The sequence below is a fragment of the Salmo trutta genome, chromosome 13, assembly GCF_901001165.1.
Source record: "Salmo trutta chromosome 13, fSalTru1.1, whole genome shotgun sequence".
In the NCBI taxonomy this organism is placed as follows: domain Eukaryota; kingdom Metazoa; phylum Chordata; class Actinopteri; order Salmoniformes; family Salmonidae; genus Salmo; species Salmo trutta.
Genome location: NC_042969.1, coordinates 49243975 through 49271504, shown reverse-complemented (window position 1 = coordinate 49271504; position 27530 = coordinate 49243975). Strand labels below are relative to the sequence as shown.

At 45.2% G+C, this 27530-nt stretch overlaps 2 protein-coding genes across 5 annotated transcripts in view; both read right to left on the bottom strand.

Annotated features, from left to right (window-relative positions):
- Positions 1 to 7985: 7985 nt before the first annotated feature.
- On the bottom strand, positions 7986 to 21193 carry LOC115206779 (B-cell lymphoma/leukemia 11A-like). Its single transcript, XM_029773979.1, has 3 exons — positions 20977 to 21193; positions 18666 to 19010; positions 7986 to 11585 (listed from the first exon to the last, which is right to left on the bottom strand). The coding sequence occupies exons 1-3, from the start codon at positions 21026 to 21028 to the stop codon at positions 9829 to 9831; spliced, it is 2154 nt and encodes a 717-aa protein (XP_029629839.1). The 5' UTR covers positions 21029 to 21193; the 3' UTR covers positions 7986 to 9828.
- Positions 21194 to 22658: 1465 nt separating this feature from the next.
- LOC115205918 (CLK4-associating serine/arginine rich protein) overlaps positions 22659 to 27530 on the bottom strand; it is a 16788-nt gene continuing 11916 nt past the window's right edge. For 3 of the 4 annotated variants that reach the window (XR_003880704.1, XR_003880705.1, XR_003880706.1), the window contains exons 15-16: positions 25834 to 25894; positions 25685 to 25736 (exon numbers count right to left, since the gene is read on the bottom strand). Coding sequence is in view for 1 of the 4 variants with exons in the window: in XM_029772355.1 (XP_029628215.1) it covers positions 23340 to 23382; positions 24189 to 24213; positions 24623 to 24708; positions 25464 to 25510; positions 25678 to 25736; positions 25834 to 25896 (323 nt within the window). In the remaining 3 variants the exon portion in view is untranslated. Of the gene's footprint in view, positions 23383 to 24188; positions 24214 to 24622; positions 24709 to 25463; positions 25511 to 25677; positions 25737 to 25833; positions 25897 to 27530 lie in introns of those variants that run through there. The other variant, XM_029772355.1, reaches the window with a different exon arrangement.

Sequence of the window (27530 nt, the reverse complement as noted above, 5' to 3'; positions counted from 1 at the left end):
GATGAGACAATGAGAGTCTTCCGCATGAGGGACAGTAAAGGTAAATCATAGATACTACATGAAAATGGCAGTTCAAAAATCATTGTATAATAAAAATAAATCCCTGTGACATCTCACATTCATAACATTTTAAAATCGTTTCACACGTTAACACACACCACACACACCTACAGCTGAAATACGTTTAGGGAAGATTTACTGAGAAAATACTTAACCAGAATGTTATGGCGGTAGATGAAATTTAGGAGTATGACGCATCTTGATGAAGTTTGGTTGTGTGATGTTGGGTAGATCAGGGGGGAGGACTTTGGATGTTAGGAAAGGAGCCCTGGAGGTACCTGCTGTCTGGCGCTGCAGAACCCCTCTGTAGATTCTGTAGAACTAGAATGGAGTAAACAGGAAGTGGGGAGTAGAACGGGGAGGCGGAGGGATGCAATAGAGAAAACACACAGGTAACAGTAGATCAAGTGGGTATATGAAATGGGTAGTTTTAGTCATCTTTACTTAGCTAACTAGCTACCTTGCAGTACAAATGGGTCACAGGAATAGTTGAGATGGACTATGGTCCCTGGGTTGTTTCTAATCACTGCAATCCACAGCAAATACTTGCATAATTCAAGGCACACAATTAGTAAGACATAGAGTTAGATTACTATTAACTTACTTTAGCTACGTTAGTAGTTGTACAGTTCCCTATCATTATATACAATAACAGTGTTGTAAAAACTAGCTAGCAGGATAACATTTCCATTATTTATAAGTGTCATCAGCAGCTGAAGAGATGCAAAGCTTACCTATCAGGCCCTTCCCAATAGAAAGAAACCAGAACAAAATGTAGAATTCTATATACAATGGCAAGAAAAATTATGTGAACCCTTTATAATGACCTGGATTTCTGCATAAATTTGTCATAAAATTTGATCTGATCTTGATCTAATTCACAACAATGGACAAACAGTCTGCTTAAACTAATAACACACAACTTATTGTATTTTTCTTGTCTATATTGAATACATATTTTAAACATTCACAGTGTAGGTTGGAATCCCTAGGCTAATGACTTCTCAAAAATTTAATTGGAGTCAGGAGTCAACTAACCTGGAGTCCAATCAATGAGACAAGATTGGAGATGTTGGTTAAAGAAGCCCTGCCTTATAAAAAACACTCACTTGCTATTCACAAGAAGTATTGCCTGATGTGAACCATGCCTCGAACAAAAGAGATCGCAGAAGACCAAAGATTACGAATTGTTGATTTGCATAAAGCTGGAAAGGGCTACAAAAGTATCTCTAAAAGCCTTGATGTTCATCAGTCCACGGGAAGACAAATTGTCTATAAATGGAGAAAGTTCAGCACTGTTGCTACTCTCCCTAGGAGGGGCTGTCCTGCAAAGATGACTGCAAGAACACAGTGCAGAATGCTCAATAAGGTTAAGAAGAATCCTAGTGTCAGCTGAAGACTTACAGAAATCTCTGGAACATGCTAACATCTCTGTTGACGAGTCTACGATATGTAAAACACTAAACAAGAATGTTGTTCATGGGAGGACACCACGGAAGAACCCATTGCTGTCCAAAAAAACATTGCTGCACGTCTGAAGTTCACAAAAGAGCACCTGGATGTTCCACACCGCTACTGACAAAATATTCTGTGGACAGATTAAACTAAAGTTGAGTTGTTTGGAAGGTACACACAACACTATTTGTGGAGAAAAAAAGGCACAGCACACCAACATCAAAATCACATCCCAACTGTAAAGCATGGTGGAGGGAGCATCATTGTTTGGGACTGCTTTGCTGCCTCAGGGCCTGGACAGCTTGCTATCATCGACAGAATAATGAATTGCCAAATTTATAAAGACATTTTGCAGGAGAATGTTAGGCTATCTGTCCGTCAATTGAAGCTCAACAGAAGTTGGGTGATGCAACAGGACAACGACCCAAAACACAGAAGTAAATCAACAACAGAATGGCTTCAACAGAAGAAAATAAGCCTTCTGGAGTTGCCCAGTCAGAGTCCTGACCTCAACCCGATTGAGATGCTGTGGCATGACCTCAAGAGAGCGGTTCACACCAGACATCCCAAGAATATTGCTGAAATTAAATAGTCTTTATTGAACAGTGTGTTCAATAAAGACATAAACATTTATAATTGTTTGTGTGTTATTCATTTAAGCAGACTGTGCTTGTCTATTGTTGTGCCTTAGATGAAGATCAGATCAAATTTGATGACCAATTTATGCAGAAATCCAGGTAATTCCAAAGGGTTTACATACTTTTTTTGCCACTGTATATATATATATATATATATATATATATATATATATATATATATATATATACAGTGCCTTCAGAAAGTAGTCATACCCCTTGACTTACGCCACATTTTGCTGTGATACTGCCTGAATTCAAAAGGGATTAAATATATATTTTTCTCACCCATCTACACAAAACATCCCATAATGACAAAGTGAAAACATGTTTTTATACATTTTTGTATATTTATTGAAAATGAAATACAGAAATATCTCATTTACATAAGTGTAAATATCTCATTTACATAAGTGAGTCTTTCTTGGTAAGTCTCTAAGAAATTTCCACACCTTGATTGTGCAACATTTGCCCATTTTAAAAATGATTCAACATCTAAAAATTGGTTGTTGATCATTGTTAGACAACCATTTTCAGGTCTTGCCATAGGTTTTCAAGTAGATTTAAGTCAAAATTGTAACTCGGCCACTCAAGAGAATTCACTGTCTTTTTGGTAAGCAACTCCAGTGTAGATTTGGCCTTGGGTTTTAAGTTATTGTCCTGCTGAAAGGTGAATTAATCTCCCAGTGTCTGGTGGAAAGCAGACTGAGCCAGGTTTGCCTCTATTATTTTGTGCTTAACTCCATTCCGTTTCATTTTTATCCCGAAAAACTCCCCAGTTCTTAATGATTACAAGCATACCCATAACATGATGCAGCCACCACTATGGTTGAAAATATGGAGTGGTACTCAGTAATGTGTTGTATTGGATTTGCCCCAAACATAACACTTTGTGTTCAGGAGAAAAATTGAATTGCTTTGCCACATTTTTTGCAGTATTACTTTAGTGCCTTGTTGCAAACAGGATGCATGTTTTGGATATTTTTTCTGTACAGGGTTCCTTCTTTTCACTATCAATTAGGTTAGTATTGTGGAGTAACTACAATGTTGTTGATCCATCCTCAGTTTTCTTCAATCACAGCCATTCAATCCTGTAACTGTTTTAAAGTCACCAAATCCCTGAGTGGTTTCCTTCCTCTCCTGCAAATGAGTTAGGAAGGAGGATGACTGCATCTTTGTAGTGACCGGGTGTATTGATACACCATCCAAAGTGTAATTAACAACTTCACCATGCTCAAAGGGATATTCAATCTCTGTTTATTTTTTTTCTTCCCATCTACCAATAGGTGCCCTTCTTTGCGAGGCATTGGAAAACCTCCCTGGTCTTTGTGGTTGAATCTGTGTTTGAAAGTCACTGCTCGCCTGAGGGACCTTACAGATAATTGTATGTGTGGGGTACAGAGATGAGGTAGTTACTTAAAAAACATGTTAACCACTATCATTGCACACAGAGTCAGTCCATGCAACTTATTATGTGACTTGTTAAGCACATTTTTACTCCTGAACTTATTTAAGCTTGCCATAACAAAGGGGTTGAATACTTACTGACTCAAGAAATGTTCAGCTTTTCATTTATATTTAATTTGTAAACATTTCAAAAACATAATTTCACTTTGACATTATTCAAAGTGTGTAGGCCAGTGAAAAAAAACACACAATTTAATCAATTTTAAGTTCATGATGTAACATAGCAAAATGTGGAAAAAGTCAAGGGGTGTGAATACTTTTGGAAGGGGGGTACCAGTACATGGGCTACCAGTACCGAGTCCTGTTTAGTAGTCTTATGGCTTGGGGGTAGAAGCTGTTCAGGGTCCTGTTGGTTCCAGACTTGGTGCATCGGTACCGCTTGTGGTGCGGTAGCAGAGAAAACAGTTTATGTCTTGGGTGGCTGGAGTCTTTGACAATTTATAGGGCCTTCCTCTGACAACGCCTGGTTCGGCCCCAGTGATGTTCTGGCCGTATGCACTACCCTCTGTAACGCCTTGCAGTCAGATGCCAAGAAGTTGACATGCCAAGCGGTGATGCAGCCAGTCAAGACGCTCTCAATGGTGCAGCTGTATAACTTTTTGAGGATCTGAGGAACATATTCCAGTTTGTGCTAGCGAAACAGTCCTTTGGCTTAGTAACCGCTTCATTGGACCACTTCCGTATTGAGCGTGTCACTGGTACTTCCTGTTTTGGAGTTTTTGCTTGTTAGCAGGAATCAGGAGGATAGAGTTATGGTCAGATTTGCCAAAGGGAGGGTGAGGGACAGTCTTGTATGCATTTTCAAGCGCTTATCCATATGCAAAGCACCGACGTTAGGAAATGATCAAGAATATGAACCTTCCGCCACCGCCTACGCCGCCACTGCCGGTACATGATGTCTTTGCGTCTGAAAATCCATAGAATATTAATTTAAAAAACATGTGTTTTGACACGCTCAGATGATCGGTCGACAAGCAGAGTTATCCACAACCATCGCTAACTCCTCCTTCTCCTGGCACGAATCAGGGCCTACTCTCCTTAGAGCTGGCTTAGCTAGCCATCCAGGTAATGCCAGGTCATGGCAGTTAGGCTATGGGTGTGTGTGTCTGTCACGGAACCCTGGAAGGATGGATCTGGGGTCAGAGAAGCTAGTTCTTCCAGTTCTCTCATGTGTTGCTGAGGGGCTAGAATGACTCTGTGACTGGCCCTCAGGTGTGGAGAGAGAGAGAGAGAGAGAGAGAGAGAGAGAGAGAGAGAGAGAGGGACAGAGAGAGAGAGAGAGAGAGACAGAGAGAGAGAGAGAGAGAGAGAGAGACAGAGAGAGAGAGAGAGAGAGAGAGAGACAGAGAGAGAGAGAGACAGAGAGAGAGAGAGAGAGAGAGAGAGAGAGAGAGAGAGAGAGAGGTTTATAACCAGGGGCAGAGGGAACATGTTCATGTGTGTGTCAAGTGTTGGAAGTGTTAACAGACTGCTTGTTATTGAGTGGGTGGAGGTGGCAGCGGAGGTTTTATTAATGAGGTAGCTTGTGGAGGAATGAGACTGTGAAGGTGCATGTTAGAATATCACGTTCTTTCTTTCTCTATGCTGGTCATAAGGGTGTATTGAGGTAGGTGGAAGAGGTCCAAATTAGAATTTCCACTGAAATGACAGTACTCCAAAGAGAATTTCAGCAAATATGTTCACGGTCAATAGAGCAAAAAAAAGATACGACACGTTTCAGGGGTGATGAATAGAGTGAAAATAAAGCAAACGTTTAAACGCTCCACGTTTTAAGCAAGGTTTGGACCCCCGTGGGTCCTGACAAAGAGTATGAGACGAAAACCATGAATGGAGAGATGGAGACATCTATGACATACGATCAGTGTATTAGGCTACAATTCACTGAAGAGAATCAGGCAGATACAGATTTTCAGTTAGGCTATTCACTGAAACTCTACTCGAGGACATGACTCGTCTTTAGGAAAACACTACTAAACATACATCTTAATGCTGGTAATATAAGCCATTATGGTGAACTTCAGGCTTCAGTGTAAAGGCAGTTGGGTCCATTGAAATCCTGTAGATCCTAGACCAGAGGTTTGCTGTTTGCACCACCTAAATGGCAGACATCAATAGACTTCCTGCCCTGTTTTTATCATAACCTTGTATCACAGCGTTCCCACCTTGTCATGATTATTCCCCATAGGAGCCCGGCAAGGCCACTCTCATACGGTCCTCCCCAGCCATTCAATATCATTATATAACCCCTGAAGAATGGACACCATCTGAATGCATTGTTCCCCCTGCTCATTATGTGGAGGTGTTGAATGGCACAGACTGGATTGACGGCTGGGGCCGTGTCGCCTCTCACCCATCCTCTCACACTCTCACTGTGAGAGTTAGGTGATGGAGGGGAGGGCAGAGGGTGGGGGAGTGTAATTCCAGGGTTTAGGTTTCACGTTGTGGTCTTTGTTGGGGGAGGGAGGTTGAGGTTGTGGGAACGAAGGCTTAGCCTATTCATTCCCAAACGCATCTCTCCCCTTTCTCCTCACCCCTTTGGTGTGAACCCTCACCCCTGCCTTGCCTTCTAAACTGTATCCCCTTTTCCGTTCTGGGAGGCAAAGGGGGAGTCATGGGGGAGGAGGATTGGATGGCATACGTTAAGAAATGTAATTAAGAGAAGTTAATTGGCTTTTTACATGAGAAAGCCTAACCTTAGTTCTAATATAAGGTAGAGGCATGTTTGTAGCTCCAGGCCTGCCCCATACAATACCACAGTGTATCACAGACCTGCATGTCTGTCTGGGCTATTTGTGGTAACTTTCATAATTGGATGTCTTATCAATACGACAGTGTGTCCCTGTTTACCCCTTGAGATTATACTAATAACAAGAGTCAAAGACAATATCATGAATGAATCCCATGACTGCATGGCTATAAGGCAGGGAAGGTAACCATGACGGTGCTGCTAGCTCTATAAACACTTCAATTGGTTCAGCTGTTAGTGTTTTGTACCCACACACACACACACGGGAAGCTCTTGCACAACCCTGATGGCTTTCTGGCCATTTTACTGCAGGAAAGACAACGTTCCAAAAGTTTCCAACCAGAGGAGGCTGGTGGGAAGAGTTATAGGAGGACAGGCTCATTGTAATGGCTAGAGTAAATGGAATGGAGTCAAACACGAGGTATCCATGTTTTGATGTGTTTGACTCCGTTCCGTAAATTCCATTCCAGCCATTACAATGAGCCCGTCCTCCTATAACCCCTCTCCCTATCCTGGCCCAACAAAAGCCTTCTCTGTCGAGCTGAGACACGGCTATTAGATCTCAAAGTCCATGCCACCGCCGCCCCAGGCTGGGCCCTGGTCAGACACACACACGGTCAGCTGATGATTTCCCCCGCACCCTGCCCTGCTCTATTGGCGGACGCCCTGTGTCTGATAGAGTCCAGAGAGGTGATTGGCTGACCCAGTGTGAATGGAGCAGGGTCGGTCATTGTTGCTCCGGTACAGAGGTGTGGACTGGAGGTGGCTGGCAGGAATACAAAGACCAGTTGGGGGTAGGAAGGTAAGCATTTGCCGTGGTGGCTACTGCACTGCTGTGTATCACCTTACGTAATTTGGTCCATACGGACACCAAATGGTGCAGGAGTGCCCACGTAGCGTACCTGCCCTGGGTCCAAGGGGAGAAGTGCAGGAGGTTACCTGTCCCACACCCTCTTTGGGGAGAAGAGCAGACCAACTCCTCTGGGTCTGGTCCAGTGAACGGCTTTGGTTCTCTTCATTCCCTCCTTATTCTCCCCTACACAATAGAAATTGGTAGTGGGGGGCGTGTGCGCATCTGGTGCCCACCCCTCCCATCCGCCCTGCTGAAAGCTCATTAAAAAGGCTTGCTGTTAATGAGCTATAGGGATCATAGAGCTGCCTTCTCATTAGAGGGGGCAGGGCTATGGCCATAGGATGCTGGCGTAGGGATTTTTGTGCCCCCAAAATGCAGTCCGCAATTACGTGAGCGCAAACCCCTGGCAACGCAGTATCCCCTACCCCTAGAAACCTTACAGCTTTCCCCTGTCCCATCCCAATTCCCTGGATATGTAGCTTTCATACCTGTCCCAATTCCCTGGCTATGTAGCCTTCTACATAAAGTTCAACTGGCCTACAGATTGAGTCACGTCACTTCCTTTTAGAAACTCCCTCCAGTTGGCGTTTGATCTGTGTGGGTCGTTTCTCTGTGGACTGACTCCAGTCATCCCGAGTTCTGAATGTTTAATGTCACAGCACTGGATGAAGGACCCTCTATGCTTGTTTACATCCGTCTGATGTTGTTGCTTTTGACTTTCAGGAGTGGGTTCGCCATTCCTACACTGAGACCAAAACACACACAGAGATCGCTTTGCCTCAATTCTTTAATGAGACTTCTCATAACCAGGTCAATGACAAAATGGTATCAAGTTTACAAAAAGACAGTGGCATAGTTAGCCTCATTGCAGTCAGCACAGTCAGAGAAAACCAGGAATGCTGGGAAAATGAGTTTGAGGCATACAGCATACAGTCAATTGATGATAACAATGGCAACGACATCTACATGTAGGAGTGCCATTTTACATACATGACATTGGTCCCTGAACAAGTATACTCCACTCGTGTCCATCAATCATTCACATTTTACCCTATCACTACATTTCATACACAAAGCATAGAATTGTTCTTTCATAGTGTCCGAAAAGAAGGGTTCCCTGCCATCAGTGTATATAGACATAAATAATGATCATGTAAATCACAGTAGTCAGCAAATAGTTGGTGACACTTCACTCAAACCATGTTCTCAGCCACAATGGCAAATGAAGCTAAAGGTTAGCTGCATCATTGTTGTTGGCATAGGCTCACTTTCCATGCACATAAAACAGCTTGCTTATGACTTGTTACGTCATGGTTTGGATGCAGTTAGTTAGGCATTTGACCGAAGGTTCAAGTCAAGTGTTACCAAAAAATTCCCATGGATACACACACACACACACACACACACACACACACACAGTAAACATACAGACACATACACAAGTGCTCATTCGGTGTTACCCACAGAACTCTCCCACCTATCAACAAGTCATTTACTGTAGCTCTCCACCCTGTAGTTCAGCAGTAGATAGACTTTTCATTTACCAACCACTAAACATGCAGTGTTCATAAATAAGGACAAATTCTAAAAACACAGGCAAAAGAAAACATTTCAAATGGCAGCAAAACATGCATATGTAAGCTTCAAGCAGTTCAGCGTTTAAAAAAAAAAATGTAAACAAAGGAAAGAAAAAGATCCCCCCCAATTATCAAGCAGAAAAGGAAATAAATTCACACGTTTCACATGAAGTTAAATTGCAGTTTTTTTTTATACATAGGAGCTAAGGAAATCAGCAGAGGAGACGTATACACATATATAAAAATAACATCCAGACACAGAGAGGAACAACACAATCTTGCTGGGCCTCGTGAGCCTCATAAACTTTACATTAAGTGGCAAGTGTTGTGACATAGAAGCACATTTAAAAGGAATGACAGAAACTACAGGCAATCTATGTTTGGGTTCGTTTCCCCTTTGACCCAGTCTCCGTCCAAACAACTAGTCTTTCATTCGTCCACAGAGTGAGACGACCACCATCCCAGTTGTCACCAAAGCAACGGAGCAGGATATGAAAGCCTCACTATTGTCGCAATCTCTTGACACTAGATATAAAAAAATAAAAATAATTAAACCCTTTTTTACTTTCTACATTTGACAGTTCTGATTGGTAATCATCACTATGTTGAGTGAGTGAACCAATCAATTGATCACTGGTGTCCACTTCCTATATTCTGCTGGAGCATGGTGATCAACTTCCTGTGTTCTGGTGGACTTCCTGTTCTCAAGTCCTGTTTGCCCTCCACCTTTCCATTGCATGTCTGGGTTTTGTGCTGTGGTCTACGTAGGTGGATTTGCATATGCTAATTGTCAGCTCTGGCGAGACGTGATGTACCTCAGCATTGCACAGATAGGGAATTCAGAAGAGAGCAGGATGGTACCTAGATTCCAGTTTGAATTAATCCCCAGTTGAGTGCTACGAAAGGTTCATTACATTTATATGGATATTTATGTTGGCCAAAGTGGTTGGTATGATTGAGAGTCCAAGCCAGTGCTTTTGAATGTCTTAGTCAGTGTACAAAAGTGTGAAATGGCGGATATGCTGGACCCGTAGTTTACGCCAAGCCCACATCCACACTGCCTTCAGTAGGAATCTCACCCACACTATCCTCCACTATGGCTGGGCGGACAGTACCATCCACCACCTCTTTCTGGTTCTCCTCAGCCTCCACTCCCACATCGATGGCAGCCATGTTGCTTTCTGTCTGGTCCGTGCTGGCTTCATCCTCCATCTTGATGACCAACCCGTCCTCCATTTTGACAAGGGCCCAGTTGGCATCAGCTGCACTGGCCTGGGTGTAGGCCCCGACGCTGGCATGGCTCAGCCCATGCACCTTCTTCAGGTGTTTCTCCAGGGTAGCGTACACAGTGAAGGGCACCCCGCACAGCTGGCATAGGAACGGGGCACGGGCCCCGTGGGCGCCGTGGGTCTTCATGTGGCGTGTGAGCTTGGAGCTCTGGGCGCATGCGTAGCTGCACAGGCCACACTGGTAGGGTCGTTCTCCAGTGTGGCTGCGCCGGTGCACCGTCAGGTTGCTGCTGTTCCGGAACTGTTTCCCACAGTACTCACAGGCCTCCTCCTTCTTCTTCTTCCCTGACCCCCCATCGTTGTTACCACTGTTACTGCTGATGACGCCGTTTCCTCCTCCTCCTCTCTGTTCGCTCTCCCTCTGCCACTCCTGGACCACCTCGATGTTCCCGCCTGCAAGCCACTCCTTCTCTCCACCCGCCATCTCTCCATCCCTCTCGCTCACCCACTCCCCCCCTACCTGAGCCCTCTCCTCCCTCTCCGGACATTTGGGGGTGCAATTTCCGCTGGCGATGCCACTCTCCCCGCTGCCCCCCGTCTCTCCGCTTTCAAGTGACCCCCCTGAAGGGCTGGCGTAGGGGGACGCATGCTGGGGCTCCTCTTGACCCTCCACCACCTCTCCCTGGGGTTGGAACAGCCTGAGCAGGCTCATGTCTGGACCTCCAGGCTGGGAAGAGAGCAGGATCAGTCCAGAGCCTGGGGAGTGAGGCTTGGACTGGGATAGGTCCAACTCAGAGGTCTCCCTCTCCCCTGGTCCTCCACTCAACACCCTCTCTCCTGCCCCCTGCATTACAAATCTCCCTCTCATCCCCTGCCGAACCCCCTCATCCTCCCCTACCAGCCCCACCTCCACCCCCTCGTAGCCCCCTCCTGTCTCTCCGCGGTGACTCCTCATGTGGCGAGCCAGCTGACCACTCTGGGCAAAGGCCTGGTCACACAAGCCACAGTGATAGGGCCGCTCACATGCGTGGGTCCTCCGGTGGGCTGACAGGCTGCGTAGGGACTGGAAACCCTGGCCACACAGCTCACAGGGAAACCCCGCCTGGGCGGGTCCGCACTGGGGGAAGGAAGAGGCGGCCGGGGGGAATGGCGATGGAGAGGTGACCAGATCTCCAGCGGTGGTGAGGATGGTGGTGTTGTCACTGCCCTCAGCCAGCTCTCTCAGACAGAAGTTGAGGGCCTGTCGTTCTCTGGAGGAAGGGATAGAGCTGGCCTGAGAAGCTGGCCTGCGGTTCTGACGAGGACTGAAGATGCGGGGCAGACGCAGAACGGAAGGGTGGAAGGCAGTGGCCAGGGTGTGGCTCAGTTGACAGGGATCCAGGGTAGCTGCAGGTTTGGAGTGCTGGTGACCCCCTCTTCCCATCTTCTCCTCGTCATCCTTCTCCTGCTCCCCGTCCTCCTGGTAGATACTAAAGGAGTGTGTGTGCTGGGCGTGTTGGAGCAGGGCCCAGGCAGAGGGCAACACACACTCACACAGTTGGCAGGTAAAGCAGGATGGCTCTTCTGCCACAGAAAAAAAACACAGTTAGTAAGCAAGCCAAAAAGACATCAGCAGAAACATTTTCTTGATCTGAAAAATGTAAGGGATCTCAATAGGTTTTAATAAAACAGCACATATCAGACAGTAGGAACTATTGTGGATAGCTAGGCGGTGATAGCAGAATACTGGAGAATATAAAAAAGGTACACAGCACAGAAAAAGGCACTCTGGTTAGAGCAGTACATAGGTGCAGAGACACTAAGCCTGTTAAGTCAGTGAAGAGTGAGTGACTACAGCAAGAGGGAAGATGCTTAACATTCTCTGGTTCAGGTCTACAGGACAAGGTAGTCTGAGTTCCAAATGCATTGTCCCTGCCTCTCTTCCTTTTTGAGACAGAAGTCAAGGAGAGAGGGACTCAGAGATAGCGAAGGCTGTTGATGGGACCAGAAGCAGGTGAGAGATGAACGACAGAGACTGAGGCCAGCAGAAAGAGGAGACAGATAGTCAAGTACATCTGGAGAAATGTTTTAAATGTGGTTAGCATTGTCTCTTAACCGAGAGCCACTCTCCAATTAAGCTGCAAATTGCTAATTAGCAGAACCGAGAAAACGAAGGCTTTATGTAAATCGGGGACTGACTCAGCCTGCTTGACAAATGAGGCCTTTCTGCATAAATCTAAATTGGAAAGAAGATCCTCAAATTGAGGGGGAAAACAGTTCTATTTTTTGTTAAGGTTCAAAGCCGACTCTGGTATAAGCCTCTTTCATGTTTCCTGAAGTCAAAATCCTTCTGTATTTTACTGGAGGGGGAGGAGAGAAAAGATGAAAAAGAAAGCCTCTCTCTCTCCCTCTCCCCCTCTCTCTCTCTCCCTCCCTCCCTCTCTCTCTCGCGCTCTGCCTGGAGAGGATAGGAGATGTGGTGGACACATCCTTTAACTTAGCCTGAAGAGATGAGTAGAGCGGGAGAGAAGTTGGTATATTTATGAAAAGTGGGGTGAATGAGAGCGCAAAAAAATAAAAATAAAAAGATAAGGAAAGCGGGAGAAAGATCAAAAAGGAGGATGTAGCAGTGCGGGTCGAGAAACACCACAAAAATGTGTCACCCCTTGGATTGTACTTCAGACCCATCCTCCTACCCCTCACCCCCCCTAACCCTCCAAATCTCTCCCCGAGGGGGGGCTTTTGTCTTGGGCTCCTGGAGTGAAACACAATACCCAGCCGGTTTCTCATTCGCTCTTTCTTTCCCTCTCCATCTTTTTTGTAAGGATTCCCATTTGGCCCGGGGTAGCACTTGAATATTAAGCAGAAGCAATAACTGCTAATTAAAAATGCAGATTGGCTAGGAGCACTAACGAGCAGTAGGCAGAATCTCCTCTCCCGAGGGAGAAAGAGGGAGGAGAAAAGAGTGTGGGGGGAGATTGAAATAGGGCAAGCGAGAGTCTGTTGAAATGGGGGGGAGAATAATGTTAGAGATGAGAAAAAACAAACAAGTCGAATAAATAAAAATAAATGAGACAGACGCACAAGTTATTATAATCCATCACGTTCTTCCATTCTCCATCACATTTACACACATTCTAGTGTGAAGGGACACCTATCCGTTGTGGGGATAATTGCGCTTTCAGTTTGAGTCATCTTCCTCAAGCAGACATTCACATGCCAAGGGAAGCCAGGCTTCCCCAAAACATCTACCAAGAAGAATATACAATAATTTATCTTTGGTCCGTTTCATATTTTCCTTCAAAATCGCAAGAGGCTGAATGTACAGTATCACACCGGAGAAAGCATCCGAGCGAGCGAAACAGCACCCCTCTGTCTCTGTATGTGTAGCCCATCTATCTGATGCTGTCTGGTCAAAAATAGTATGACATTGTTGCCGCCCGTAGTATTGAATGCAAGAGAAGCCAGCGAGCATTTAGCCTCCCTTTATAAAAAAAAGCTATAAAATAATAGCCAATCAGCGTTGAGCTAAACTGAGTGAGCTCAACTGTGAATGGTCCTGGTGCATCAAAAAAAAAGTGAAGGGAAGCCAGTCACATCGAGAGCAAAACATAGACAGAAAAATTGTTGTTTTCCTCAGTTAGTTGGCTGGCTGGCTAGCTAGCTAGCTAAAATTGTCCCTTTCCTAAATTAGCCATAAATGGAGATAGGGATTTGGACTTGTGGTTTTACTTAATTCTCCGTACTGGCTAATGATTATAACGGTGAACCTGAATCAACCATAAATTCATACATTGTTCCCCTGGTCTGAGAGGATGGAAGTTCAATATGTTACTAGATGTAGTAGGCTAATGTTAGCTAGCTGGCCTGCCACATTGATGCCCATGAAAGGACGTTAGGCTTGTGAGCAAGCACTTTAGCCAAGTAGCCTAGGTCAACAAAAAAATTAAGTGTGTACGGTTTGACAGAGTCATAGACCGTTTCGTCAACATGAAAGAGAGGATGGCATTGGCGTTTCTCTACAAGTAGAGTGAGTCAACATGTTCTCTACTTGAACGCATGCACACAGCGAGAGAGCGGGCCATGGACAGACACATGATATTTGTTTATGTTGATTGGACTAAATTGTTTTTGGCATCTTTTACTTGTCACTGTATTTATTAGACTAAGCATAGTTTATTTGATGATGTTGAAATGGTGCTGGAATAGTGGAGGCAGCTCCTGTTTTCTTTGCGACTTGCGCTAACTCTCCGTGGTTCTAAATCAATAGTTATTTAGTAGTCCGAAAATGTTGTAAACATTAACTTGCTTGACCATGCTGTAGGTCATGTAACTGTCTGTCACATGCAATATGCTTTGTGGACTTCACCGGACAGAGGTTGCTCTCCGGATTTATGATGAAACAAAGGTGTGGTTGAATTTATTCTGCCACTGTTTTTCTTATGGTCTTGGCGCATATATTACAGTCACAAGGCATATGTACAAACAGGTTACAGAGCAAACAACGTAATTATCACAACACACAGGTTGTAATATGAAAAAAATTAAATAGGCTTGGCATCACCAGGGATTTTAGATAGACCCACAACACGTAGCGCATACAGTACCATATCAAATCATACCACATACAAAACATTTAACTTGAGTTACTTAATCCTTGTGTTGTCTTAAGGGTAAAAAAAAAAAGACCCGCCACTGTTTAACAGCAGAGACATATTTTCAATTTTATGACTTTTCCTAGAATGACCCCAATATTAGACAAAGTTAAACATTGCCTTTGTTCATATTTCCATGAAAGCTGTACACCACCAGGGTACAAAGACCGTCTTAGGGTCATTTTTGACCCGGCAGTTATAAAATCATTTACACACCACAAAAACACACACAAGAAATTGAGATTACATGTACTACTGATTGAACTCAGCCAGCAGCTCCTGGAGAGGAAGAACACCATGGTTGGCAGAGGTAGAAAGAACAAGCCTGAGCTCCCCCCTGCACTCCTCGCAACAAGGGGGAGAGAGGCCTTCTCATCAAAGTTTACCTTCACCCCCACCCCCCCACTAACCAGTGGTTAAAGCGTTGGACTAGTAACCGAAAGGTTGCAAGATCGAATCCCCGAGCTGACAAGGTAAAAAAATCTGTCGTTCTACCTCCTCTGTTCCGTCATTGAAAATAGTTAAATAAAGGTCAAATAAAATACTATATTTTTCCACTGTAGTTTCTTACCTCCCAAAGAAGAACAAGAATGTGGTAGACTCCAATCAAGGTACAAGTAGACTCCAATCAAGTTATAGAAACATCAAGGATGATCAATGGAAACAGGATAAAACGGCTGAGATCAGTGATCGTGAGGACAGGAAGCCAACCATCATCCTGGACCACAACAAAGAAGGCGTGGACAACCTGGACAAGGTGACTGGAACTTACAGCTGCAGGAGGACGACTGCTCTGACCCCTGGTCATCTTCTATAACATCATTGATGTGTCCTCGTACAATGCCTTCGTGATATGGAACAAGATCAACCCTACCTGGGTGCCTGATAAGTGTTCCTGGAGGAGCTGGGAAAGGCCCTTGTAACCCCACACATTCAAAGAAGGGAGCGCCTCTCCCACACAGCAGCGCTTGTGAAAGCTGTTCAGGGGGTTGAATCTTGTTCTGATCCACCTGAGGCTGCAGCAGGCAAGAGGAGGAGATGCCAATTCTGCCCCCCAAAGAAGGACTGTAAAACAAATACTGTGTGCTGCACATGTGAGAAATACATCTGCAAAGTCCATGCACACACACTTGCATACTGTCCTACATGTGCTAATTAGAGTTCATTGATTTATGTTCTTCACGTTTTTGTATCTATTATCTTATTCGTATTTATTGTTGTTGTTTATACACCTTGTGCGTGGGGGCAATGGTTAAAAAAAATGGGAAAAGACTAATATCTTGTAGTTGAATTCCTCATTGTACAGTATATAAGAATATAACACTATGTTGCCAAAAAAGGTCAAGACATTGCTTCCCTTCAATAAAATGCATTCAAAAGGACTTTCTGCACATTTTTGCTACTTTCTTAGGCTATACAAGTGCCATCTCTTGCAACAACCAAAAAAAGAGTATGTTTACACCTATGCAATACCACTTTAGTAAAGAAAACAATTAAATAGTACCCGCAAAACACCAGTCTCAACGTCAACAGTGAAGAGGCGACTCCAGGATGCTGGCCTTCTAGGCAGAGTTCCTCTGTCCAGTGTCTATTCTTTTGCCCATCTTAATCTTTTATTTTTATTGGCCAGTCTGAGAGATGTCTTTTTCTTTGCAACTCTGTCTAGAAGGCCAGCATCCCAGAGTCACCCAAGCACTGTTGAAATTGAGACTGGTGTTTTGCAGGTACTATTTAATGAAGCTGCCAGTTGAGGACTTGTGAGGCGTCGGTTTCTCAAACTAGACACTCTAATGTACTTATCCTCTTGCTCAGTTGTGCACCGGGGCCTCCCACTCTTTTCATTCTGGTTAGAGCCAGTTTGCGCTGTTCTGTGAAGGGAGTAGTTCCCAGCGTTGCATGAGATCTTCAGTTTCTTGGCAATTTCTCGCATGGAATAGCCTTCATTTCTCAGAACAAGAATAGACTGACAAGTTTCAGAAGAAAGCTCTTTGTTTCTGGCCATTTTGATCCTGTAATCAAACCCACAAATGCTGATGCTCCAGATACTCAACTAGTCTAAAGAAGGCCAGTTTTATTGCTTCTTTAATCAGACAACAGTTTTCAGCTGTGCTAACAATAGCAAACGGGTTTTCTAATGATCAATTAGCCTTTTTAAAAGATAAACTTGGATTAGCTAATATAACGTGCCATTGGAACACAGGCGTGATGGTTGCTGATAATGGGCCTCTGTACGCCTATGTAGATATTCCATAAAAATCAGCCATTTCCAGCTACAATAGGCATTTACAACATTAACAATGTCTATACTGTATTTCTGATCAATTTTATGTTATTTTAATGGACAAAAAAATGTGCTTTTCTTTCAAAAACAAGGACATTTCTCAGTGACCCCAAACTGTTGAACGGTAGTGTACTTATCAACAGTTGAACACATTTCAAGCTAAATCTTTTCCACAAATACCTCCTAACATTTTAAACAACAAATCTAAATTCAAAAAATGGTTGATCGACATTAGATACACGTATTCATACGCCAGTGACTAATTTCCTTATTAAAAAGTTATCTTGCTTTGCTTGGTTGGAGATATGGTACGGCTCTTGTGTAGTGCACATGGGTAGCTCTGTTGTGTAAGCCTTTGGGCACGGAGAAGAGAACTTACACACAGACAGAAACATTTTTAAAAAGCAGCTAGAAAGCGATAGAGAGGTTGAGAGCGAAAAAAGAGAGAACTTATAAAACAAGCAGCGAGAGACCGAGAGATAGAGACAGGTTGAGAGAGAGAGAGAACATAAAAAACAGGCAGCAAGAGAAGAGACCGAAAGAGAAAAACGTGGACAGACGGAAACAGAGCATGCAGCAGTCCCCTGAGCGTTACACAAAGGAAGGAAGTGCAAGTGCCTGTGTGAGAGAAAGAGTGCGTATGTATGTCTATGGGTCTCAGTTCCAAAAATATGTATATGAACAAAACATTTAAAAATATGTTTTATTGTCACATACACTGGATAGGTACATTGAAATGTGTTGTTTTACAGGATAAGCCATAGAAGGATGGCACCCCTGGTGCAAATGAGTGTTAAGTGCTTTGCTCATGGGCCCGTCGACCGATTTTTCACCTGATCGGCTTGAGTATTCGAACAAGCGACGGTTCGGTTACTGGCTCAACGCTCTCACAGCTAGGCTACCTGCCGCCCTAAAGCTCATCTAATCAGAGTCATTCAGACCATATACTGTAAATAGAATCTAGAGATTCTATTTCTATGGTTCAGACACACAATGAGAAATTGCTTGTTCACTTCTAAATACATGACCTTTACATACTGTGAGTTTAGGCCCCCTCTTACTGCCTACATAGTCCTGCTTCAGATGCCTAGTAGAAAGCCTCTTAGGTAGGAGAGCCAAGGAAGGAAACCATGGGTGCATCTCAATAGTCATGTCGCTGTTCTTCACTTGTCTCCATTCCTCCCATCTCTGTAAAGATGTTGGTGAGGACACAAGGGGAGGAAGTATCACTCAGCTATTTACTATCAAAATGCACACCTGCACTGAAAAGCCATGCAAACACATCAGAACGATGGTGACATTATCCTTCTAAACATGTTGTAATGAAGTACGACCACACCACAGCCTGTTGTGACACCATCTCATTGTCCCTCTCAGCTTAGCACAGCCAGTCCTCAAGTGTGTGCAAGCCATGTTATTGCGTGGCCAGAGAGCACAGTGCCTTGCCCTACGTGTTTACCTGGCCACTTCACCTGAGAGAGAGAGTCAAGGAGATGGAGGGGAGCTCAGGTGCACTGGAGCCCTCAGGGGCCCCCTTTGGCCTCAAAACACTGCTGCCTATCCTTTCCACACAATTACCCAGCGCGTCGCTAACTCACAGAGGCCTCCTCAGCACAGCAACGCCCAGCTAATGAGCTGGACTGGGGGGGACAGTTGTTAGAAGTGGGGGGGAGGGGGAGAAAACAACATAACAAAAAAGTCACTAATTAGCAACCTGCCGGCACTCACCTGTTCTGTTAGGCTCCATCTTCACCTTCACTCTATGCTCCTCCCCTCTGGACGTGTCTGTCACTCTCCTCAGCTCCACGAACCCAGCCTCTACCTGAGTGACATCACCGCGTCGCTGTGTCCGGTTGGCTGGGGAGGGAGGGGTGTGGGTGTTGGGGGCGTGATTCCGGGAGCGGCAGCCCCCCTGTTTGTGCTGGATGAAGGCCAGGATGTGGGCGAGAGGGAAGGCCTGGCTGCACTGCCCACAGGTCAGCAGGTCACGACCCTCCTCAATACCCCTGACCCGGGGAAGGGACCCCCTCTCCTCTAATGATGGAGTGGCAGCGTCCAAGGGCTCAGGGGCATCTGAGAGATGATGAGAGACAAGTGAGGGAGAGTCAGAGAAAGAAGAGGGGGAAAGTGAAAAATAAATTAGGGCAGGGGAGTGAAACAGGAAAGGCAGCGAAGACAGAGAGAGGAAATTGAAGAGAGTCAAGAGGAACATTTAAGAAAATAGAAACTACAATGAACTTGTATATGCTGTCCATCATGTAAGATCTTACAGCAACAGGGAGGCAGTGGGTGGTCAGACACCATGTAGATTGGGCAACTGCTGATATGGCCTTCAGAGAAAAACAACCCCTCCCTGTTTTTTTAAAAAGCGCTACTTTCGATGCTGAGCCACTCCACCCCACACGCTCCACCAGGGCTAGAGGCAGGCAGGCTATTCCGGTCAGCTGATACTGACCACTTCCCCCTAACTAACCCTTTGACAGCTCCTTTCACTGAGATGGCAGGCTGCATAGTGGTAGGTCTTCACTGACACCAGTGCTTCCTGTCTCTATTAGTGCTGTGAGTAGAAATAGATCTATTTTTAATTATACCATTCCCAAGGCCTGGGAGAAAAAAAACCCAAAAAACATCACCTGTCAACACATTCTCAATCAACTACTCAAGTGAGAGCAACAACTAGGCAAGGAACTGACCAGTTTATCAGCGAGAAAGTGAGTGGCCATGACTTGATGATGTTCAGTCACTCAGGGTTTGAGGCCAAATGAATCCTTTATCACTAAGCGAGTGGAGTCCAACATGAGATTACTCAAATGAAATGTGTGGTTTAGATTTAAGCACTGCTCGGGGATGTAGTCTGGTTTCAAATTTCTGTCTCTCATCAGTGCCATAAATGTAGGCTACAAAAGAAAAAAATGTCCATGACTCATATATGACCCAAGTCGACAACCAAAGACAAGGACGGTTAATTACTGTTGGTCAGGTTTGAGTTGAAGGACTGGCCCTCAGCCCTCTTTTACCAACTTGTGAGAGTTGAGGCAGGGAGTGAGTCAATATGGTCATGTACACACCTTAAAGCTTGGACCGGATTCACTAGGCCGAGTACAGGACAGGTACAGACAGTACAGTCGCGCTGAGTAGCTCACCGGTGGTTACTCAAAAATGTAACCTTTCCTGTTTCAGTGCTGCTCACTGTTTGTGCAGACAAGCTAGGCGCGGTTGCACGCACACCACTGAAGAGTCAAGGCTTGTGGTCAAACTAGGCACGCTCTACTGGTCTTCGTTGGGGGAACAGAGAAAAGAAAATGTGTTTCAGAGCATTTTTCAGTGTTTTTGTCAAAGGCCTCAGTGACCGGGAGAAGAATCACGATGTCATCAACGAACCCGTGGTTTAAGCAGAGCCTGTTATTTTGATATAAAAACGATATCTTTATGATAACCTACATAGGCCTATACACAAGTCAAGTGTATGGGGGTATCTAGGATATATATTTGGACGAAACGGCTATAAAGTGGAAGAGGTCAGTGGAGTTGTTGTGAGGGCAGACTATATCCTCTCCTCTCTCGCCTTGTCACACGGATACAGTGTCTAGAACACGCGGTCTGCCACACAAGGAAGCGTTCATGTTGGCAAAAAATATGAGATAATTCAAAACAGCCCCCACAGACAAGACAGAAAGAAAAACTAGAAGAAAAAAAGACAGGCCAGTAAAGAACCCCGATTTTTTTTAAAACATTACCCATGTTTTAAGCCACCTTTTATGTGTAGTTTATGAACACATTTAATTGATTAACGTCATTTGTTGCACAGCTGATTGTAGCCTATATATAAAGCAGCTCTTTAGAAAATTATATTTGATAAAGTTAAATCATTGATACAAGTTCATGTCAAGGTGCGCATACCCCACAAAGCCTGACTGATACACCCCCCCCCCCCCAAAAAAGCGAAGTTCAACATGAATACATCGTATATGAAATACATAACATGCATATAGCCAACCTCTTATTAGTAAACTATGGCCATAGCCTCATCTCAGTTTACCTTGAATTGCACTCAGGTGTTGCGGTCGGCTGCCTTGTTTGCGTCTGGACATTCTGTTTAATTACACCAGGCAGGGTTTGTCCGGTGTATCCACACTCCTGATCGGAATCTAACTCAATTGATCAAGTTGATAAAAATACTGTGTAGCTCAATGGCACGGACGGGTCGTGGCTCGCTGTGTACCAGCCAGTGTTCAAGTTCAGGCTACCAGCCCCGCAGCGGAGGAAAGAAGGGGCAACATGTTAGGCGCCGCCCGCCACCATACTACTCCGACCCCGACCCCGCCCTCTACACAATGCTACACACACACACACACACACACACCTTGTTTTACTCTCACTTGTGGGGACCAAAAAACTGATTCCCATTCCAAATCATATTTCCCCTAACCCTAATAAACTTTTTTTCTTGTGGGGACCAGCGAAATGTCTCCACTTATCCTAATGGTCCTTGTTTTACTTCTGGTCCCCACAAGGATAGTAAAACCCAAAACATAACACCCACAAGGATAGTAAACCCCCAAAAAAGAATACACACACAGAATCCTCATGCAATAGTGTCATCACAGTCTAGACTGGTTTGGCTTCTATAAGCAATCAATATTAGTGGCCCATTTATTTCAGGAACTATCTCATGCAATGATATTAAAATGCACGTTGCAGAATACATGGGATGGTGGGAGGCAGCAATAGGACTTACAGCTGCACAGCCACTTCCTCCTTGCGCCCCTAGCCTTCACGCAGCCTACTGGTTATAGCTGCCTGCTGAGGATGTGGGTGAGGAGGAAGTGGCTTTAACAAGGTCGCTGAAGACAGGTGTTTTGCTGTCCGGCTGATTTCGAAACCGAAGTAAACGGTCTGTTCGGTTCTCCTTTTGTTACTCACCAGACGGCACATAAAATACAGCGGTGGGGGGGAAAAACCATAGGCCTGACCTTAAACTTTTACAAAGCCAAACTAAGCAGCCTAGGCGCTAGTCTATCTTGGTTGGGAAATGATTCAGACGGATAAGGAGACAATATAGCTATAAAGTATGTTGTGAAACATCGTAAATGGTTAGCTGTAACAATGTAACACATGCTGAATAATGTGTAAAAGGTAGGTTATTACACGAAATAGGGTGTTTGGCGCCACCTGGTGGCTAAAAGTGGCCTGTTTAACGAGAACTTCACCTACAAGTAGGGTAGACTATGAATGCTGATCAGCATTCACACTCATCACTTAGAGTTGATCTTACCAGTAGGCTAAAGCGCAATCATTTCAACAAATGCATTATACTGTACAATTGTAAATGCTTAACAGTAATGCATTTTAGGGCGGCAGCGTAGCCTAGTGGTTAGAGCGTTGGACTAGTAACCAAAAGGTTGCAAGTTTTAATCCCTGAACTGACAAGGTCGTTCTGCCCCTGAAGTGACAAGGTCGTTCTGCCCCTGAACAAGGCAGTTAACCCACTGTTCCTAGGCCGTCATTGAAAATATGAATGTTCTTAACTGACTTGCCTAGTTAAAATAAAGGTAAAATAAAAAAATGCATCTATAACTCCAAACAACTTTAATCAAGTGTTGGACAAGACACTTTGCTTCTTGACTCAGCAAAGCCTCACTAGTAAACGTGTTGTGACTAATGACTAATGCATGTATGAGAGAGATGAGAACGTTCAAGTAAAGACACAAAACCAATAGATCGACATCAGATACTTTTGTGCATTTTATTTGGATTTCTCAGTTTGATAACTGACCATATATTTGGATTAAAACAACAAAAAAGACAATCTGTTACTCAGAAGAGTACAATCAAGTCTCAATTCAAAGGGTGAGTGGTTGGAGGCATGCCATACAAAAAGATTAAAATCATTAACGATCAATTATTTTTCATATTCACATGGAGCTATACACCGCCTCAGGATTTCATCAATGTTCACTCACTTGTAATTGAAGAAAACTATGTACACAGATGAAGGTCAAATTTAAATCTGATTCTTTTACATCCTATCCATGTGCTATTCAGTGATGGCAACATACTCTTCTCAGAGAGAGATTGAGGGGACGGGGCATGGGGAAAGATAGAAAGAACACCCAGAGATCGAGTAAAAGCAAGTTAAGGCCATCATAAAGGAGATAATATGTATGCAGAATTACTGAGATACTAAAATGTGGCCAGATGCAATAACTACCAAATCTCAATCTCCGGCCTCCAATTCAGCTCTTCCATTTTCCTCTCCCCATCCATCTCTACCTCACTCTCATTCAGTCTCTCTACCACTTCTCTTCCATTCAGCACACTGTCCCTCACTTCTCTCCTTTTCTCAAATCTCTTCACTGGAAGAGTAGGGTTGTGGGGGGTTAGTGGGTCCAATCGGTATGTTTAGTATCGGTAATATGGACTCCTCGACCGGGAACGGGACCTCCTGGAAACCCAAGAAAAGAGTGTGAGTCTCAGGTGACACAGTGCTACATTTGGACTCCACAGTATATTCACTACCCCCATATATAATGCTGTATGTCAAACTGGACATGACTAGCCAGTTATTACACAAGACATAACTTTCTTTAAAATATTTGGATACTTCCTGGTGTAAACAGTTGCCCTCCAGTATTTGCTGGTACTTGCTAGCTTGTATCATATTTGACTAAACTACCATTGGTCTGCCGAGCACACATGGATGGATGGTCTAAGTGCAGAACTGCTGTAGCATATTGAGACTGACAGTGTTAAGCCTCATCTGTTTCTGATGTACTGAGACTCCAGGTTCACTGTGTTCCCCACTACCACAGCCGGGCCCACACTCCCCAGGGAGGACCAGGGATGAGAGAGCCTAACATCAGTACTGACAGCTCTCTGTGAGAGTATGCAGGCTTTTGATTCAAACTCTTTGTCCCAATGTGGGTGCGTGTGAGCGAGAGAGAACACATTTGAATACGGGTGTGTGAGGGGGGTGGGGGGTGGGGGAGAGAGAGAGAAAGGAACAAAGAGTGTGAGTCTGTCGTGTGCCACAAATAGAACACTGGAAACCTTGAGCATTACAGAAATATGCTCAACATTGTGTTAATCACTCTAAACTGAATATGAACTTCAGTGATCATAACTTCCCCATTACAATGCGAGAAAGAGTTGACAGATTGCAGAGGGAGAGTATGATGCGCTATTGAGATAACGTGCACGAGAGTCAACATCCTTCCTCAACAGTGGAGATTCTTGTGGTTTCTCACATACCTTCTGGATGAGCTGTGGTCACGACCTGAGGGACAGAGAGGACAGACACACAGATGAAAGAATGACGACCAACACAACAGCGTGCCAGAAAGTTAACAACACGCAGAACTAGTACTGAGCCAATGCCACACACACATATTGACAAAAAAGTTTAATTTGCAAATTCTTACTTTTAACTCTGCATTGTTGGGAGAGGGCTTGTAAGTAAGCAATTCACAGTAAAGTCTACACCTTTTGTATTCGGCACGTGTGACAAATACAATTTGATTTGACAACTAATACTGAGTCACTGTGGCAAAACTAGTACTGAGCCACTGTTACAGGCTTATGAGCTGCATCCCAATTCCACACCCATTTCAGAAAGTGTGCAATGGAACACTTCCCGTCAAGGATTTAACAACGATAACAATTAAGGGGCGACTCACTGAACTCACCATATTTAGATGGGGAGGGCGAGTGGCTTTGTCGTCCGTACTGTCTCTCCCACTCGTCCCTCTCTTTCTCCCGACGCTCACGCTCCCTGGAACACACACACACCACCGTTTAACCAGAGTCACACGGCACCACGCAGCATCACACACACCACCGTTTAACCAGAGTCATACGGCACCACTACGCAGCATCACACACACCACCGTTTAACCAGAGTCACACGGCACCACAACGCAGCATCACACACACCACCGTTTAACCAGAGTCACACGGCACCACAACGCAGCATCACACACACCACCGTTTAACCAGAGTCATACGGCACCACAACGCAGCATCACACACACCACCGTTTAACCAGAGTCATACGGCACCACAACGCAGCATCACACACACCACCGTTTAACCAGAGTCACACGGCACCACTACGCAGCATCGCACACACCACCGTTTAACCAGAGTCATACGGCACCACAACGCAGCATCACACACACCACCGTTTAACCAGAGTCATACGGCACCACTACGCAGCATCACACACACCACCGTTTAACCAGTCATACGGCACCACAACGCAGCATCACACACACCACCGTTTAACCAGAGTCACACGGCACCACTACGCAGCACCACACACACCACCGTTTAACCAGAGTCACACGGCACCACAACGCAGCATCACACACACCACCGTTTAACCAGAGTCACACGGCACCACAACGCAGCATCACACACACCACCGTTTAACCAGAGTCACACGGCACCACTACGCAGCATCACACACACCACCGTTTAACCAGAGTCACATGGCACCACTACGCAGCATCGCACACACAGTCTTACTTCATGCGGATCTTGCGTGCCATGGCTCTGAGCTCTCCCTCACGCTCCTGTAAAATATACACAGCCATGAGGGCCAATGGCAGACGACAACATGTATCAAAGGACTGTCTTAGGGGGACACTGTTTCTAGAGGAAACGTCACACAATATGCTATAATGGGGGGGTGGGGTGGGGGGGTGGGGCTGGCTAGCAGATCACAAACAAATCCACGCACCGCTCGCTTATTTTCCTGCTGAGTGACTTTCGCCTGGGCTGCTTTCTTATCCGCCTTGGCTGTGGGAGAAAAATAAGAACAGAGGTAGGATGAATATGTATATATAAACTAGTTTTAACTGAGACTGACCAAACAGAGTCCAGTCTGTCTACTCACACTGCCTGTTGAGGGCCTTCTGCATGCGTATCTTCAGCTTCTCCTGCGGGGTCATCCTGGGCTGTAAGAGACACGCACGCATCAGCACACACACTCGCAGGGCAGGAGCGCAGGGTGTGTGTGGAACTACGGGGACAGGGGAACGTTTTGGACCACCATTGTCTCATATAGCAGCTGGTAAGGCCACGGTTAGTCATATGGAGGTATACAGTGGGTAAAAACACGTGAGCCGTTTGTTATGTCCTGTTCTCTGCTGGACTGGAAGAGCCGGCTACGTGAGGGGAGGAGAGGCAAACCTCGTGCCCGTTGCCTGCAGCTGTTGAAGACTGTAGCAGGACAGGATCGCATTACATGGAACTGGACTCTAAGTATATATGTCTTATGCATTTGTACGTACGTGTGAATGTTGTGAGGACAGCTAAGGGTAAGAGAGTCGAACAGGGAAACAACAGTCTGGCAAATTTTGGTCACAAGTAGCGTCAGCGGCCCTCCCCTCCCCTGTACATTCCCTGCTGACACTCCCTGGCCAGGTAGGAATTCAGCTTGAGGATAAACAAGCACACACACACACACACACACACACACACACTACAGGCTAAAATGGCAACCTACTGAGTTAAATGACCCTTCCTCAATCGCTCTTCTATACAGTAACTCCGATATGTCCCTTTCCCTGTGAATCCCCTGTACTGGAGCGGTTACTAGCCATGTCTAGTGGTGCGTCTCTAAGGGGAAAGCAGCAGGTAACAGTGTGTGCTGTTAGTCCTGGGTGGAGAGGCGTGGTGGTGTATTTCTCCTGCCTGCTCAGACAAGCCCAGGCCCCCTCACCGCTCTGCTGTCCACAACAGCTGCATACACCTGAGAGCTCCGACCTCACTGCATAGCAGGGATGTACTTAACAGCCTAAAAATGGCCTCCTCTCCTGAGTCTCCTTCACTTTAGCTGATCTGAAACGTAACGTAAAAGAATATAGATTATGCCTACCAGTGGATTGCCTTCACCGGTCTAGTTCTTTTACCGTCAGTGCAGATGGCAGAATGCAGACGAGGAGAGGAAGCCACTTAAAGACTATTGGAACGCACCCAGACTCTAGACTACTCTCCCCCCTATTCTCTTATATGGCTTCCTTTACTACTCCTTTGCTTTTACTTACCCAGTCCCTTAAGATCAATGGTGAGGGGAGAGAGGAGACAAGAAAGCCATTTAAGAGCTTCTGACAATGACATCAGAGCTTTCCCCTCAGTCTTAGGGCGCAAGCTTTAAAAATGGGTTGTCTGTATGTAGAGTGAAAGTCTCCGCATTGAGATCGAGGGACACACTCCCTTCTCTGGTCTGACTGCACCACTCTGCATAGCTCAGCAGGTGCCGCAGAATACCGCAACATCCATAATATAGACCGATACATAAGTGACAGAAAGGGTGCTGGGAACACCAGTCCATTCAGGGATAAGGAGAAAGAAGACTCAGAAAAAAGTCTGTCACAACACTCTGCAATGTAGGCTGTGGCCTTCGGAGGCAGGCTAACCCTGTAACCACACTCTAAACTGAGTAGAGAAGGGTTTAACTCTACACTACATTCAGGGGGAGGTAAGGCCACCATTTAAAATGGGAGCTCCACAGAGAGGGGCAGTCAAAAGACATTTCATATGATTTCCATTCTCTGTGTGCACAGTGGCCTTTGTGGGGGGGGGGGGGGG